The sequence below is a fragment of the Dipodomys merriami genome, unplaced genomic scaffold (genome assembly GCF_024711535.1).
Source record: "Dipodomys merriami isolate MVZ:Mamm:240054 unplaced genomic scaffold, mDipMer1.0.p SCAF_24, whole genome shotgun sequence".
Taxonomy (NCBI): Eukaryota; Metazoa; Chordata; class Mammalia; order Rodentia; family Heteromyidae; genus Dipodomys; species Dipodomys merriami.
The window spans coordinates 10,521,817-10,539,779 of NW_027203826.1; the positions used below are offsets into that span (position 1 = coordinate 10,521,817).

General features: G+C 32.3%; 1 protein-coding gene across 7 annotated transcripts in view; it reads right to left on the minus strand.

Annotated features, from left to right (window-relative positions):
• Positions 1 to 17,963, minus strand: part of Brinp3 (BMP/retinoic acid inducible neural specific 3) — a 407,230-nt gene that overhangs the window by 180,218 nt on the left and 209,049 nt on the right. For all 7 annotated transcript variants that reach the window (XM_070034061.1, XM_070034060.1, XM_070034063.1 and 4 more), the window contains one exon: positions 7,241 to 7,431. In XM_070034061.1, the coding sequence (XP_069890162.1) occupies positions 7,241 to 7,431 (191 nt within the window). The remainder of the gene's footprint in view (positions 1 to 7,240; positions 7,432 to 17,963) is intronic.

The following is a 17,963-nucleotide window of genomic DNA, read 5'->3' on the forward strand; positions in this document are numbered from 1 at the left end:
TAGGAAATAAAAATACCAGGTGCTTTAGCTTTCCAGGAGGTCCTTAAAACCTAATATGGGAAACATAAGTTAATCCAACATAATATAGTCATAAATATACACATATTCATATAGAGATACATATACAAATTACACACATGCACATAAAAATATATCTAAATGGAAGTTCAGAGCCTAAATGCAATGACTTGTATTTCTGATTAGGTTGTAAGATGTCACAGACTTTCCATTCTGTAATAAAATGTAATCAGATAAACTAAAATTCAAAATATTACATTCTTGTTGTTAAAACAGTACCAGAGAAGAGAAAAAGGAGTAAGCTCATAGAATGAACATTTTTCTGGGAGGAAAGGGTACACAGGCTGTCTTCAATACAAACAGAGAAGCAGAGGGAATATCTGCCCATGTAATAAAATTAATTGCTATTTTGCAGTTTATATGCTAGATCAACATAACAGGAGAACTTATATGAATAAAACCCCACCCAATTAATCATGACTATTTTCATTGAATACTTAGTGTTTCCAAAGATGAAAATTAGAGATCTTTAATGCATGACTTCCAACAGTATAAGGACTATAAAAACACAAAGTTTAGGCAGGGTAAAATAACTGAGAAGAACCCTCAAAAGACACTTTTTCTTGTCCTTAGTGCAAGACACACAGTAAGAAGAAGTAAAAAAAAAACAGAAAGAAAAAACAGAGAGGTTCCAATCTTTTATCAAATTCAAGGCAGTGGCAGTTCACATATTAGGGGGAATGCCCCAAGGTGGAAAGTGACCTCCTAATGTGTAAAAAAAGGGAGAGCAAAGATGAACAGAAAGATGGTTCTCAGCAAGCCAAGAGATCTATGACCAAGCCATAAGATGGAGGAAGACTTCTCATGTTTAGAAAGCTGGCAATTATACTGTAAAGCCTCTTGAAATTCTTTCTTGGTCTTATACTAACATTTGCTGAAATAAAACCTAAACTGTAATTTTAAAGTATGTAATCATCAATAACAAAAACCCAGATGCCCCTCAGTAGATGAATGGATCAAGAAAATGTGATACACACACACACACACACAATGGAATTCTATGCCTCCATCAGAAAGAATGACATTGCTCCTTTTGTTAGGAAGTGGAAAGACATGTGATTTTTTTGGTTGCTTTTTATGTTCCTCCCCCAAGGTATAACCCCTGTTTTCACTGTATTTGATGTTGGTGCCCTGAATCTCGTATATACGCTGCTCTAATTTGGGGAGGGGAAAGGAAAAAACAAAATGCTTAGATAGGGATGCAGGTTGACCCATTGTAACAATGAGTTGTACAAGACACTATGTTGAAAAAGGAACTTTACATTTAGGCGGAGAGGGGAGGAGTGTACTTGTGAAGGAGGGAGGGAAGGGATGGTAGGGGAAAAACAGAAGAGGGGGTAACAATACTTGATAGGGAATGTAATTGTAACCCCGCTGTACAGTATTTTTACAATAAAAATATCAAAAATGAAGTTAAATTTTCATTAATATGTGAATCCATATCAATTCAAGATTAAATCAATTTGGACAAGTCAGAGTGTTAGAGAAAGAATGTGACTATTTTCAGAGTAAGTGTTACTCATTTTAGTATTTTAGTGTTTAGATTTTTGAGGGTTTTTAAAAATATTTAATATGCAGGATTGGAAACTAATACAAGAATATGAAAATGCAAACAAATATGAACTCTATAAGCAACTCATAACATTTTAGCTTCAGTTTATTTGATTTGGGTTACATTGGATTGGACAAAAAAGAAAATGAATAAAATATTTAATGATAAGTTATAATAAATTAATAACTAAAAATAAGAAGAAAGAAATGAATGTAGTTTTTTATAAAAAGATGTTCATCAGTTTTATTTATTTTCTATAAGCACAAACTTATATATCCTATTTATATTCTGTAAAATTGCATTCGTTTTGTTTACTACTTGCATTCCATTTTGAAACTTTTTAATTTGTTTGAGTTTTCATAGTTTCATCTTGTTTTTTACTCATTCTTTTATGACCTCTTTTCCTTATAAAATACTATTTATTCTAGTATTTATTATTAAATATTAATTTCCTCCCAAATACTGTTTAGACTTGATAAAATTTGATTCACTTTTACTTTTTCCATAGTTACCCTTGATTATGTTCATGTTCATTTGTGGCACTTTACACAGGTTCTTTAAATATTTAATCATTTTATGTATTGTTTTGCTGGTACTGATAAATATTTCACATTGCATAAAAGTGTTCTTCAGTATCTTAAATTTTGCTGATTTTCCATTTATTTTGTCAATGAGTAATGGAATAGTTTTTAAAGCTAAGTAATTAAATGTTTTCAAAATGCATATAACATCAAAGGGACGTGATAAGCTAAATTCCCACAAAATAAAGCCTAATTTTATTTCCCATTCATGTCCATTGCATAATATTTAAATTTTATTAGCCCTTTTAAAAAAGACTCAGATAATATATTTCTGAAATCTGTCCATTAAATGTGGGTATGGATTTAATCTTCTAAAAATAATAGCAGTTTTAGAAATTATTTGACATGAAACTGAACTAAGAATAATATTAAGAAATATCACATTACTAAATATTATTAATCTCACTGAGAAAGATATTAAAATGAGCTCCACAGAAGTTTGAGCTGCTGTTTCAAAATTTACAGATGCGTTAATGAATTACAGTTCACATTTACTTTTGCAATTATCAGAGATAAAGCAACAAATTGCCCAATACCATTTTCTAGAAACTAGCTCACAGTGAACACTAATTGCCCAGCTCATTTGTGTTCTGCAAGAATTCACAGAATTCATGCTGGCACCGTTTTGCCAATTTAATTATTTTTGTCATCTGACAATAATCATATTGACTTTAACAATGCTCAAATTTAAGCATTTAGCAATCATTTTAAATTCTGGAAATCATGTGAAATATCATTCGACCTCTGTTTGAGAAGTTAAATGCCCACTACAGCACTTAAAACACAAGCTGTATTTCAAAATCAAAGAAATTGTGGATTTTGCTATCCTTTAAGACAGACTTGTTAAAATACAAAGGCAATGAATTGAATCTTTAGGGATTTAGCAAAAAAAAAAAAATAGGTGTTTGGTTTCAAATACTTGTAAGAGCACATGGCATTGAATTATTTATTTGACTAGAAAGGATTTAAGAGTTGGAGGCCCTGGGATCTGGCCTACACCACCTATTCCACACCCACTCAGTCCCTCAGAACCTGTTCACTTACATCTGAACACTTGTAAGGTTAGATAAATAAAAGGAGACAGCTTTTATCTGTGTAAAGAAACATTAGAGAACCTTACTTTCAAATGCAAATAAATGATACTCTCCTCAGAAAGGGCAGACACATGAGTGTGCATGCCATTCAAGAAGTCCTTAGAGCTAAAGTGCATGTGGGTAGCAGGAGTCTGGCTCCCTTCTTGTTTGCATGCATCTCACTAGCACAGCCTTTCCTACAATAATTCCCAATAATCCCAACAGCAGCTTAACTTGGACTGGAAAATCACCAGCCACATAAAGTTACAGCCTAGTCAAAAAGCAATTCCACTGAGTTCTGAACTAAAACCAGAGAAGTTTACAGGCCCTCCTCTTCCCACTTCCAACAAGCTCATTGGTGCCACCCTAGGAACTCTGTGTCTGTACTCACAGCCAAGTCATCACCAGCTGGTACAAGGCCTTATTTTATATTCCTAAATTATGGGACACTTCTAATACTGCATTTTTTCTTCTCCATATCTTAAGCTTCTCTTTCCTTTCAATCTGTAGCCACTCTGTATATTCTACAATATTATATGCATTAAAATCTCCTCTGACGTGACCTGGCAGTATTTTCTATGACTAATGGAAAATTAGCAGACTGTGATACCAGCCCTACTGGCATGAGTCTATTGAACTCCATATACTCCTTTCTCTTTTACATAGTTGCTTCCAGATCACTCATGTTCTTTTACTCTCAACTTTCTTTGGGGGATCATTACTACCATATAGGTCATAAAGCTTTGGTGTTCTCAACTGATCAGGAATCTGTACACACACACACACACACACACACACACACACACACACACACACGAATTTATTATATGTATGTGTATATATTATATATATGTATATTAGCATTCCCACTAAAATGTTTGCTTTTGTAACACACTTTTCTTGTGAGAAAAGTGGGTGCAAATACTCATTAATTTTACACAACAATAGCGTATGTGTTTATTATGAGTATAAAAAATGCATTGCATAATTCTATTTGGTGTTTGAAAAAATCAATAACCACATAATGAACACTGTTGCAACAGTACTTTCTTCCTGTCATTAAAATTGACTTCAGAAAAAACATCCATATCTCTTCAGCTATCTAAAGTTAAACATCTCCAACAATATCCTACCTTACATTTTAAATTAACAATGACACCTGTGTTTGCTGCCTGCATTTTATATGTGCAGAAAATATTAATTACACCTCACTATACCTTATGTCTTTCAGTCAGAAGCAGGTGATTATATTGTGAGCCTTACAGCTATGCTTTTCCCAACTCCTTCTGTTAGTAATATGGAAAATATATGTTAGGGTTTGGCAATATACTTGTACTAACTCTTAAACCAAATAAATTTATATATCCTCTTTTATTTACCCCAGTTTAACTTGGAAACAAAATACATTAGGGTAATTTTCCCCATATTCTAAAAATATTGAAGTAATAACTTTAAGTAAGAGACAAGAACTACACATAGTTTGTGTCAAGAAGCAATGTAATGTTGTATCTACAGTCTGTTTTTTGCATTAACTATGAAACATTAGATTTGACTTATCCAAAAATAAATTTTTATGCAATTTTTACCATCATTATATTATACTTGTGTGGTTTTTTTTGCTTAGTTTTTACTTGTTTAATTTTATAATGTCCACGAAAAAGAAAATAATTTATTGAATTAAATTTCTAGAAATATGTGTAGAAAATATGTTTCATTTGAAGAACACTTATTATCTCTCTCTCTCTATTTCTCTTTCCCTTATTCTCTTGTTCTATCCTCCATTATTATCTCTCTCTCTTTTTTTGGTGCTTCCTTTCAATGTTACAAATACATCATTTATTTTTCGTTTTGGAAAGTGAAAGTCAAGCTTAACATTGATATAGCCATATAATTTTAGCAAAGATAAGAAAGCTCTTGGGATTTTTTTCTTTGTTTGCTTATTTATTTTGTGCCATTCCTGAGGCTTGAACACAGAGGCAAGGTGTCTGTGAGCTCTTGCTCAAGCCTAATGCTCTACCATTTGTGTCACAGTTCTATATGATCCGGTTATTTCATATTTCATTAGAGATAATCTTATAAACATTCTTGCCAGAACTGGCTTTGAACCATTATTTTCAGATCCCTGCCTCATGAATAGCTAGTATTAGAGGTATGAGCACCAACACCTGGTAGAGGATCATGTTTTAAGGCCATCCAATGTAAAACCTTTAGCAAGGCCCCATCTCAAAAAACAATGTGTGTGTGTTGGGGTACATATATCATTCAACATGGACAGCACAGGTAAGGCATAAGACCTTTCCTGTAAAACAAAAACAAACAAACAAACAAAAAAGCTAAAGCCTAAAAAGGGTTGAGGGCATTGTTCATGAGGTAGAGCTCCTGGTTAGATATGTGAATCATTGAATTCAAACTGAAGTACTGATGAAAAAGGAGAGAAACAGGAGGAAGAGGGTATAACAACAGATGCTGGAGGGGATGTGGACAGAAGGAAACCCTACTGCATCGTTAGTGGGAGTGTAAATATGTTCAACTACTTTGGAAAATAGTATGGAGGTTCCTCAAAAGACTCCACATATGACCCAGCAATCCCACTTTTGGGCATTTACCCGATTGACCACAAATAAGACCATACTAAAGCTACCAGCACAACTATGTTTATTGCAGCATTATATACCATAGCTAAGATATGGAACCAACCCAGATGCCCCTCAGTAGATGAATGGATCAAGAAAATGTGGTATTATATACACAATGGAATTCTATGCCTCCATCAGAAAGAATGACATTGCCCCACTTGGTTAGGAAATGGAAATACTTGAAAAATTATATTAAGTGAAGTAAGCCAGGCCCAAAGAAACATAGGTCCCATGGTTTCCCTTATTTGCAATGAAACTAATATATGTCTGAGACAAGCAGAAAAGGTCAGATAAGTTGATGTTAGACCAAATGAACCCCAAGATAAGGACTTAAGTGGTTTTTCTTTCTTGCTATTGTTTCTAACATATGTATAAGGTGATTTTTTTTTGTTGCTTTGTATGTCCCTCCCCCATGGTATAACCCCTGTTTTCACTGTATTTGATGTTGGTATAATTTGGGGAGGAGAAAGAAAAAAAAAACAAATTGTTTAAATAGGGATACAGATGGACCCATTGCAACAATGAGATGTACAAGATGCTATGTCGAAAAAATGAACTTTACAACTTTGACTGGGGAATAGGGGAGATGGAAGGGCAGGGTTGGTAAGGGGAAACAAAGGAGGAGGGAACAATGCTTGATAAGAAATGTACTCATTACCTTGCTCATGTAATCGTAACCCCTCTGTAGGGCATTTTCACAAGAGAAAAAACTTATTAATAATAAAAACATGAAAAAATAAAAATAAATAAATAAAGAGAGTAAACAAGAATTGAAAAGGAGGAAGAGGATGAAAAATTGGTGGAAGAAGAGGGAAGTGGAGGGGCAAAGGCAGGGGGAATAGGAGGGGGAGGACGACAGTGGTTTTCAGAATACATTTTACACATATCTTAAGACAGTGAGTGAAAATACTTTTCAAACCAGAACTGTGTAAGGATATTTTGTCCACTTTGAGCCTAATGAATACTTTTTTGTTATATACATTGAACATATTTTGAATAGGCTAAGATTTATCAAAAGGTATCAATGGTAAGAAGGCAAAGATATATCCATGAAGGAAATTGTATTACCCTGCAATCAACTTGTAATTTGAGTATACTTCCATTAGACATGAAACACCTAACCCAGTTATCAAGTGAAACATTCACATCAAATGATGTACAGTCTCATGTTAAATACTGTGTCAGAACCAAAAATAAACAGAAATGCAAGATATGTTTTTTATAGTAATTTCAATTAGTGGTTCCAGCCAAAACAACAAATCACATTTCAGGGTTAGGAAAGAAAGGAAGGAGGCACTGTCAGGATGAATCCGTTCCTACCTTGATGGCAGTGGATGCTATCTGTATGTGGTGAAGCCTCCGCAGGGTGCTGTCCCGGTCAATGAAATAGGAGGCCGCTAGCTGGTGGAGAGTCTCCAGAGTAACGGAGGAGCTGTTGGCGCTGGAATCAGGCCCTTCAGATCGCCTGCTCAGCTTCCGCTTGTCCACAAAAATTGTGAGTGACTCCTCTCCTACGGAGATAATATCATCAATTACCCCATCTTAACGTAAAACTAGTTTTTCAATTATATGTAGATGGAGATGTCTAAAATATGGTAAAATAAACCAAGTAGTGGTACATATAATTCTGTGGGATAGTATGTTTTGTTACATTTTTTTTTTTACTTTCGAAAAAGAAAGGTTTCATTCACTGAAGAATGTGAAAAAAATAACATATGGAAATGATTGCTACACACACACACACACACACACACACACACACACACACACACATATCTATTAGATTTTGAGATGAATGGAGACAAAAGAACTAATTTTCAAGAAAAATGTTATGTCAGTATGGAACAGATTTAGCTAAGGCAATCATGAGTTAAATAATCATAATACTAAATTCTTGCTATATAGGTCATAAAAATAAATGAGACAAATTGAGAAATCTACACCAAAGAACTATGATAATAATGGAAATAAAGAATAAAAACCCTCAGTAGATGAATGGATCAAGAAAATGTGGTATATATACACAGTGGAATTCTATGCCTCCATCAGAAAGAATGGCATTGTCCCATTTGTTAGGAAATAGAAATACTTGGAAAAAGTTATAGTAAGTGAAGTAAGCCAGGCTCAAAGAAACACAGTTCCTATGGTCTCCCTTATTTGCAATAACTAGTGTATGTCTGAGACAAGCAGAAATGGTCAGATAAGTTGATATTAAATGAAATGAACCCCAAGTTAAGGACTCGAATTTTTTTTCTTGCTATTGTTTCTAACATATTTATAAGATGATTTCTTTGTTGCTTTGTATGTCCCTCCCCCATGGTATAACCCCTGTTTTTACTGTATTTGATGTTGGTATAATTTGGGGAGGGGAAGGAAAAAACAAATTGTTTAAATAGGGATACAGGTGGAGCCATTGCACCAATGAGATGTACAAGCCGTTATGTCGAAAATGAACTTTACACCTTTGGTGGGTGGGCGGGGGGGGGGGGAAGATGAGGGGGAGAGAGATGGGGAAGGGATGAAAATAAAAGAAAATAATAAAAGCCAATGTTTATGGGATGCTCACTATAAAAACACATCAAATCATTTTTAAAGGTAGAATTACAAATTTATTACAAAGTAGCTCTTTATAGAACAATTAAATTAAAAAGTGCCTACCGAATATTGTCAAACTCATAGAGAAAAATCACAAAAAAGAAGAGTATATAATAAAGCAAAACAAATTTAAAACATAAACTGTCTTGAAAACGTTTTGTAAAGAACTTTAGGCATCAAAGAATACACACTCTCTCTCTCACACACACATGCACACACACACACACACACACACACACACACACACACACACACACACTGTACAGCACAGAACAATACAGGGTGATTCAGGCAATACACTCAGAGGAAATTTTCACAGAAGAATTCTGCCATTTTTTTTAAGGATCCAACCATTACAAACTCTTGAAAATGTCTCCAGAACATACGAAGGAAAGAAATATTCCAACTTAATCTTTATTAACTGAGTGTAAAATCTGCATAATATTTTAATATTACACATGTACACAATAGACAATATGAAAATTTGTTAATACTAAGAAGAACCCAATAGTAAATTTGTTAAATGTGCCTCATAATTTAACAGAATAACTCCAGTAGTTCAAGTGTGTTTCAGTGTTAGAAAGCCATTAATATATTTCACATATAGTATATCTAGCATAAAAATCATCATCACATTAATGATTAAAAAATAAAATAAAATAAAATTGATAAGATAGGTAATTATATTATATTTATTCCTAAGTAATTAGGGGAGAATAGATTAGGACTCATTGTATAATTTCCTACAAGAATAAAATAAATGATCCTCAGGTATATCCATGATCTTACCTTTTCAGAAAGTCAGAAGACATTATAATTAAAATAAGAACCAGAAACACCATAACTGCTATCCATATAATATATAATAAATATAATAAATATATCAAAAGGAAAACAAAATCTAATACTAATTAGAGTAATATTATAAATGTAAACACTGAACAGGGAAAAACTGTACTCAGCAGAATTTGAGTATAACAGAATAATGAAAATATTAATAATAAAGAAGATTAAAACATAACTAAATACAAACCATTTGAATAATAACTAATCATAAACAATAATAAACATATTCTATATAAAATGATAATTGTAAAACTAATTTGAGAAATGTTTTAAAACCAACCTGAAAATTGCCAAAAATAGATTGAACTCGATTGCATATTTGAATATACCATCAGTATTGGATTTCTATTTACTGGGTTGATGTATAATGATAATATAAAATGATTAAAGGAATTAAAGGCTGATTATTGTTTCCTATGTCTAGGTATGTAAATTATAAATGTTAAATACAAAAGAATAGCTTCATCTTTGGAAAGATGAACACTTTCCTAAGTATAAGGAAGTGTGAGAACATCTTACTACATCTGAATACATATTGTAAGTCTATACAAATTAAAGCTCTATAGAATTAATACATGAAAAGGTAGACACATGAAAATAAAATAACAAAAGTTAAATATAAAATAAGGTTGGGATATTAATTCACTGGAAAACATTAACATTTATACAGATTGATACCTAAACGATAACTTGAAAATAGTATGACTTATACAAAATAAATGCTGAATACCTTAGAAACATGAATATTTACTACATTAGGAAATAGATGTAACAGAGTTTATTTCCTTAGCCTTCTCAGAGTTAATCCATCCTAAATTGAAGGAAAAGACCTATGATTCAAACAGATAAGCAAAGTGATACCAAAAGAGTGCACAGAAAATGAGATTTTTAAAAAAAATGTCCTTATAAATTTGTAGCCTTAAAATACATTAATACATTACTATGCTACAACAGTTTTCTAAAAAACAAAATTATGCCCCCCCAAGGAAAGCTATTGACAAGCTAGATACAAACGATTTTCATATATTTCTAGTGTTATTGCAAAATGATCTAAAACAGATATATAAGCAAATGTAACACCACTATTCAATAATCAGCTGAGTAATTGTTCATTTAAGATGTTATCTTTTAATTTTGAGAAAAGCACATGGCAACTCCACAAGGTAACTCCAGCACCTAGAGGCTTAGAAAAAAAGGATGAGTTCAAAGCCAGCCTGGGCTAAATACTGAGTTTAGGGAAAAATAGCTACAAAATAAGTACATCTATTGTGGAGAAAAGCCTTTGGAAACAACACAAATACCTAGCAATGAGAATAAAGAACATTCTACTTCTATGGGAGGGCACGGTAGAGCTATAAGAAAGAAGAGGGGATAATTCATGCATTGAAAGGATACAAGAAGGGGGGAGCAAAAATATGTCACAAAAGTGACATTTTGTAAGAAAGGAAAAGGATAGTTATATACTAATGTGTGTGTGTGTGTGTGTGTGTGTGTGTGTGTGTGTGTGTGTGTCAAGAGAAAAAGCACCAAAGTTGGAAGGTTTAAAGATTTTTATATAAACATTTGCCTGTAAGGAAAGAAGGGAAAAGTGATAGAAGAGTTTTGGAATAAAGGCTGCTTTGATTAGATCTTATTATGGTCCTGTGGAACATTTTAAGAAATTAATTCATCTATCTCTAAAATAAGCACGCATCGCTAGCGAAAATTCATCTACAAAAGATTAAATGATGGAAATTCAATACCAAGTTCATAAAATAGTTATTGTTATTGATTTAAGAAAAGGTATAGAGTGCAAATCAATTATGAACATATATTCTAAGAAAAAAGAAAAGTGGAGTCAATGAGCTTCATTTTGCAGTCAGTATCAGTAAAGAATATATAATTTACATAGTCTGTGGTTACAAATATGAATGTGGACATTCATTGTAATGTTTTACAACTTGGGGTATGTTTAAAAAAATCATTAAGAAAGTTTCAACAGGGAATGGTTCTACTCTCCTTTTATATTGGTCCATGCTTCCAACATCCTAACTCTTCATATAATTTTTCTTAATTGATTGGAATTTCCATGACCTGTGGAATGGCTCAAGTGAAATTCTAGATGATTCAGCAGTTCCAAGAAGATCCTATTGAGGTGGGGGGAAGGGGCGAAGTGGGAGAGAAATCCCCATTAAAACTATGTAACAGTTTGCAACTAGAGCCCTGCCCCATATACAAAGTGTCTGCAGATTCCTGTAATGGGAAAGAAGTTTATGTTTTTGAAAAAGATATAAGTAAAATGTAATATTTCTTTTATATAGTAAAATATTAAATTCAAAACACTCTCATAGTTGACTAAGTGTGCATTAGTTTTGCCTTCTGGAGATTCAAGAAGTCCCTCTAATTACATGAAGACATTCATTTTTAATTAGATCTTCCTTTTAATAATAGTGATTTTCTCATTACTACAAATATGAAAATATTAATTAAGAAACTTCGTGTCACTGAGAAGAAAAGATAATTAAACCAATAAAGGAGGTTCTTTCAAATGATTATTAAGTCTTAGAAGAAAAAGAAATATGAAAATAGTTATTATTGTTTAGATATAAATGTTCCAAGTTTTACTGGGAAACAAATTTAGTTTTTGTTTTGTTTTGTTTTGTCTTGAACTCTGGGCCTGGGTGCTGTCTCTCAGCTCTTCAGCTCAAGGCAAGCGAACTACCGCTTGAGCCACAGCACCACTTCCGGTTTTCTAGTTGTTTACTGGAGATAAGAGGCTCACGGACTAATAATATTTGTCTGGATCAACTGTTTTATAGTCTTTTAACTTTAAGAATAAATAGATGATTGAGATGATAGGATATACACATAGATGTTAGTACACTTAGTTGTTAGTAATTCTAGTATTTGTTTAAATTTTCCTCGCTTATTATAAGGATTTCTTTAGGAAATCTAAGAACTAATCAGTCTGGTTTTGTAATTGTGTATATGTTAAGGACAAACCAAGTAGTAAGCCTTCCCTCCACTTAATGTACTTAGGATTCTGATGAAGTTATGCATACTCTTAACATCATCACTTCAAACACGGGGGTCATGGTATCTTTCTCTTACTTATTTGAGGAGACTAAGTATTTGAGTTTTCTTTAGAATCTTGAACATACTTTCATGAAATGAATGCTGAATTCCTCAATTTTTGTATTTTTATTTCAATCTCCTAATAAGCAAAGTTTAGAATTTTCCCAAGAACGTCAGATAATTGAAATTTCACTACAGGAACCTGGACTTTGTCAAAAGTATTTTCTAATGCATTTTATACTCCATATATATGAAATTATGAAAGATAGTGAATCATTATTACAAGTAGCCTGGTAAATACAATGCATACATTGTTCATGGTTCTTCTATATAATACAATGTGTGTAAAAATCTTCCTGTCCAATGAAGTCAGTCAATGTATATCTACAGTATAAATTACATAATTTATATGAATGGCTTATTTTTAAAACTTATTTGGAATAGGTCAGACAAATATTTGATGTAAGGTGCTTAGCTTTTAGTTCTACGTTTTCAAGTATTGACAATTGTGATGGCTAAATATCTAAGTTATCTTGACAAAGCTTTTCTTTTACTTTTAAGATACTTTATTGTTATTGTAGAGTTGACATACAAAGGGGTTGCAGTTAGATGAGTCAAGTAATGAGTAATTCTTACTGAACTATGTATAGCCTTCCCTTCCTGTCTCCCAGGATTTTTCTCCTGTCTCAACCCACAGTATATACACTTAATTTTCCACTGTGTCTATTAGTGCTACTGTCCCTATGCATTCTTTTTAATCGTTTACTGTGTTTACTTGTAGATTTATAGGTACATTCTAGTTACCAAAATGAGGGAAACTTTGTAATCTATATTTCTTCGGCACTAGCTTACTTTATTTAATATCATTTTTTCCAAGTCTTTCCATTTCCTTATGAACAGCACAATATCATCATTTCTGATGGATGAGTATAATTTCCTTTTGTATGCATATCACATTTTCTTGATCTGTTTATCCACTGAGGCTCATCTGGCTTGCTTCCTTCCACATCCTAGCTATAGTATACAATACTGCAACAAAGATGATTGTACTGGGCCATTTAGTGTGGTGTGCCCAGGAGTAGGATTGCTGAATCATAGGGAATCTCTTGTGTTTAGCCTTTTGAGGAACACCCAACTTGCTTTCTAGGGTAGTAGATCAAGTTTACATTCCCACCAACAGGGTAAAAGCATTCCATTTTGGATACATCCCTGCTAGCATCTGTAAATTTTCTTGATAATGGCCATTCTAACTGGGGTGAGGTGCAATCTCGATGCTGTTTGGATTTGCATTTCTTTTATGACGAGAAATATTCTGTATGTGTCTATTGGCCATTCTTACTTCTTCCTCTGAAAAGTCTCTCCTTAAGACTTTAACACATTTATTAAGTGGGTTGTTGAGGTTTTGAGGGTTTATTTGAGGGATGTAATGTTGTGAGCTCTAAGTATTTTTTTTTAGATATGAGGACTTTGTCTGATTTATAGCTGGGAAAAAAATCTCAAATTCGTTAACATTCTACTTATCTTGTTGGCTATATCTTTTCCCATGCAGAAGCTCTTCAGTTTGATGCAATCCCATTTATTCAGTCTTTCTTTGATTTGTTGTACTTACAGATCTTTACTTAGGAAGTTTCAACCCATGCCCAGAAGGCCTAGCATTCGTCTACCTGCAGGGTGGTATATGAGGAACTCACTTCAGTTTTCTGCTTGTGGAGAGCCATTTTTGTCAGCATGGTTTGTTGAAGTAGCTGTCTTTCTTCCAATCTGTGTTTTTGGCTTCCTTATCTAATATTAGGTGGCTATATGTCTGTGAGCTTATTTCTGGGTCTTCTATTCTGTTCCATTGGTTCTCAGGCCTATTTTTGTGCCGGTACCAATTTGATTGTATTACTAAGTCTTTGTAACACTATTTGAAGTTTGGAATTAATATTTCTCTAGCACTGTTCCTGTTGCAAAGTAATGTTTTTGGCATTCAGGGTATTTTATTATTCCATATGAATTTTAGGATTGCTTTCTGAATTTTCAAGAAAGTGGTTGGGAATTTGATGGTTATTGCATTGAATTTGTAAATTGTGCTTTGCAGTATTGCTATTTTTACAATGTTAATTCTTCCTATCCTGGAGCATGCAAGGTGTTTTTTTTTTAATTCCCTTAAATCTGTTTCAACTTATTTTTTCAGGTTTTTAAAGTTTTCACAATAGAGGTCCTAAGCATTGGTGGTTAAGTTATCCTAGTTTTTGGTTTATTTATTTATTTATTTTTGGAGGCTGTTACAAATGGAGTTGCTTTACTGATTTCAGTCCTGTTCTTCACATTTTTGGCATAGAGGAAAGTTAATGATTCTGTGGGATGATTTTATACCCTGTTACTTTTGGCTAAGCTTTTCAATCTGGGATGGGATTAAGCCTATGCTTTTCCTCTAAGAGATCTGAATTTTTTTTTTAAGTTACACATAGCTTCCATTTTATAGAAGGTTTTCACATTTTAAAAAAATATTTTTACAGTCAGTCTTACTTAATGAAGATTGTATTTTTAATTTTCATTGCAAATTTCCTGCAAGTATTCAAATATAAAAGTTCCTTAGAATTATATAAATGGGAAGCAAAATTCAGATTAAGAAATTCAATAAACTTAATTTTTTTTCAAAGGTTATTTTTATTCATTAAAAATAAAAAACAACATCTATAGCTTATAAGCATGACATGAATGCCAAAGGACATCAACACATTTTGCAAACACTAAATGTGATTTTTGAAAATGATTCAACATTCTCAGTCTGTTAGAATGTGAAAAGGATTAATGACCTTGGGTATAAAAGGATGTGATTATTCCACATAGAAATAGTGCAGCTGTGTCTTGTCCAACTAAAACTGTGATGCTTTATGGATGGTAAAAGCCCTTATCAATTGACACTCTCCTAGAAAATGAGATTCAGAGTAAAACAAAGCAAACCAATCTCAAAATTGTAGTGCTACACAATTGTGGGACTAGATACTTTTGAGATACTGTGACTTTTTCAATTATGTTTTCTCCTTTCCAGAGAAACAGAACTTTAAGTATTATCATATCTACTTTTCACTTGATTTTTTTCCCCTAAACTTTGTTCTCATTTGTGATCTTATGGATAATAGAAGTAAAAGTGTAAAAAATAGGACAACGGTGACTGGAAAAAAATAATTAAATGAACTCCATCATTAAATCTGTAAGAACAATGCCACAGATAGTATTTCACTGTGTAATTCGTTTCCCCTTGTGGATACAAATAAGCATATGTAATGGAACCACTGCCTGTTTGTAAACAAACATGCAGAAGGAAGAAATGTGAGCAGGTCATAAAATGAATTCTGTATATTCTGGTGTTAAAAAAGAGATACGTTGATCAGTAAAATAGAAGTGAACATATATCCATAAAGTGTTTCAGGCATCACAAAGGTATACCTCATCTCTTATTTGAAGAATAGCAAGTTCCAATGGGATCTTTTCCTTCAACTTGATTTTCAGAGCAGAATACATTAGCAGGCAATGTTATAATGAACGTATTGTTGTAATGCATAATAAATACATTATAAAACAACTTTATTATACTTAGAAATCTTATTGTGATCCTCTTTTGGCCTTGATGTGAGTTAAATTTATTAAGAAATTTAGTTGAGTAGAACCTGTCTCACTGGAATTAGCATTGAAAATATGCCTTAAATGAAATTGCAGAGTTTATAATTTGCATATGCCATCCCATATTAATAATGAGAAACAACATTAGACCTTGTGTCAAAGTGTACAATGATTCTCACTTTTTATTTTGTTCTCACTGCAGATCATCATCTTTAACATATCAAAGGCACACAGCCTGTGACACATCCCTACTGATCTTTTAGAGAGTGTCTAGACAGTGTTTTAAACATTAATAGTCATAAAAATAAACATTCCAGGCAAAACCATTTTCTCAAAAGAAGCAGAACAAAATACGTAAAGACAATTTTTAGACAGCATGTTGGCTTAACACCTGTTAGTATCTATCTACAAAGCACCATAGAAAATAAATAGCTAATTCTATAAAACTGACAAAGAAATATAAAAATATTTTGTATAACATTCGGAACAAAAACAATTGATTTTACTGTTAAATTATTCACAAAAGACTGAAATTTTCCTAAACATAATTGTCCACAAAATCACAATTGTACATTTAGTAATATAGAAACACGATATCAAAATACTTGCACTTCTAAGTTGTAATGAAACTAACTTGGTTGAAATATACAGCCAAACTACTCCTAGTTTGAAAGGTTAAATAATATTAAAATATATTTTTGAAAATATAGTATGCATAACTATAAATTTCTATTATTGTTTTCCCAATAGTAATTCTCAGAAAGATTTCTGGAAGGTTGATTGTGGTTTAAATTCATATAGATCTACAAATACTATTCTTCAAACTTCAAGTGCACATGCAAATCACCTATGTGACTTATGAAAATTTAGAGTTAGTTTCAATAAACTGGGATGGAAGAGATACAGATTTTTTTTTCTCTCGTACTCCTAATTGAGACAACATTGTTTGTTCATGGACCACTCTAGAGTAATAAGGTGGTAAGCCATAATACAATTCATTACCATGTTTAATGTTTGTCATTATCAGCGACCTATGTGTTTCTTTAAGGATACTCCTGAGCCTTTCAAATGTCATTGGTAACAAGGTATATAGTTGTCAAACAGATACATGATTTATCTACTGTATCGATGTACTCTATTAAAGAACCATAAAAAATACACTCGAATGTCAGCTATTGTACAGCTTAACATTCATCTTTTCTCTTGGTTGTTAGGAATATGATTCAGATAATGCAAAGCAGAGATTCTAATCTCAAATTTTTAATTTTATATTTATTTACACTTATAAAAGTTGTGCTAAACCACTTTTGTGGAAAAGTGACATCTAAGCTAAAAAAATGTATTACTGATATTTCAGACCTTCATGTGGGTTCACCAGAGAAAATAAGAGAGATAAAGAATGAAACTAAGAGGGAAGAAAAAATAATAATCTTAACAAGTGTGGGTAAATATTAAGTTTATAATATCAATAAGTGGTCCTATCCACTAGTTTTATTTATTTATTTATTTACCTATTAATCTATTTATGTATTCTTGGGAAATATAAATAATTTTATGAAATAATCAGTTTCAACTATCTGATAAATTGATAATGGTTATCAAAAATTAAGAGGAATGTGTGATATAGAAAGCCATTGACTAGCATGATATTTATCTTCATGATTCCTTGGGATAAAATGCTTCAGAATATAGTTTTTCTTTATATATATATATTTTTTTTTTCATACGGGAAACACATATTCTGATAATGGAACTACTTCTATGCATTTTGAGAAATAGTTCATATTTCTTTAAGAGACCATTGAAGAAATGTCTCTTATGTGTATTGGGACTGTCTGCTTTCCTCAATGATGCCAGAAATTTTAGTAAAAAGAAAAAGAGATGTTTTGTGAGAATATATCAAGTGAAAATGAGAATGAGAACTGCTAATTGACTTTGA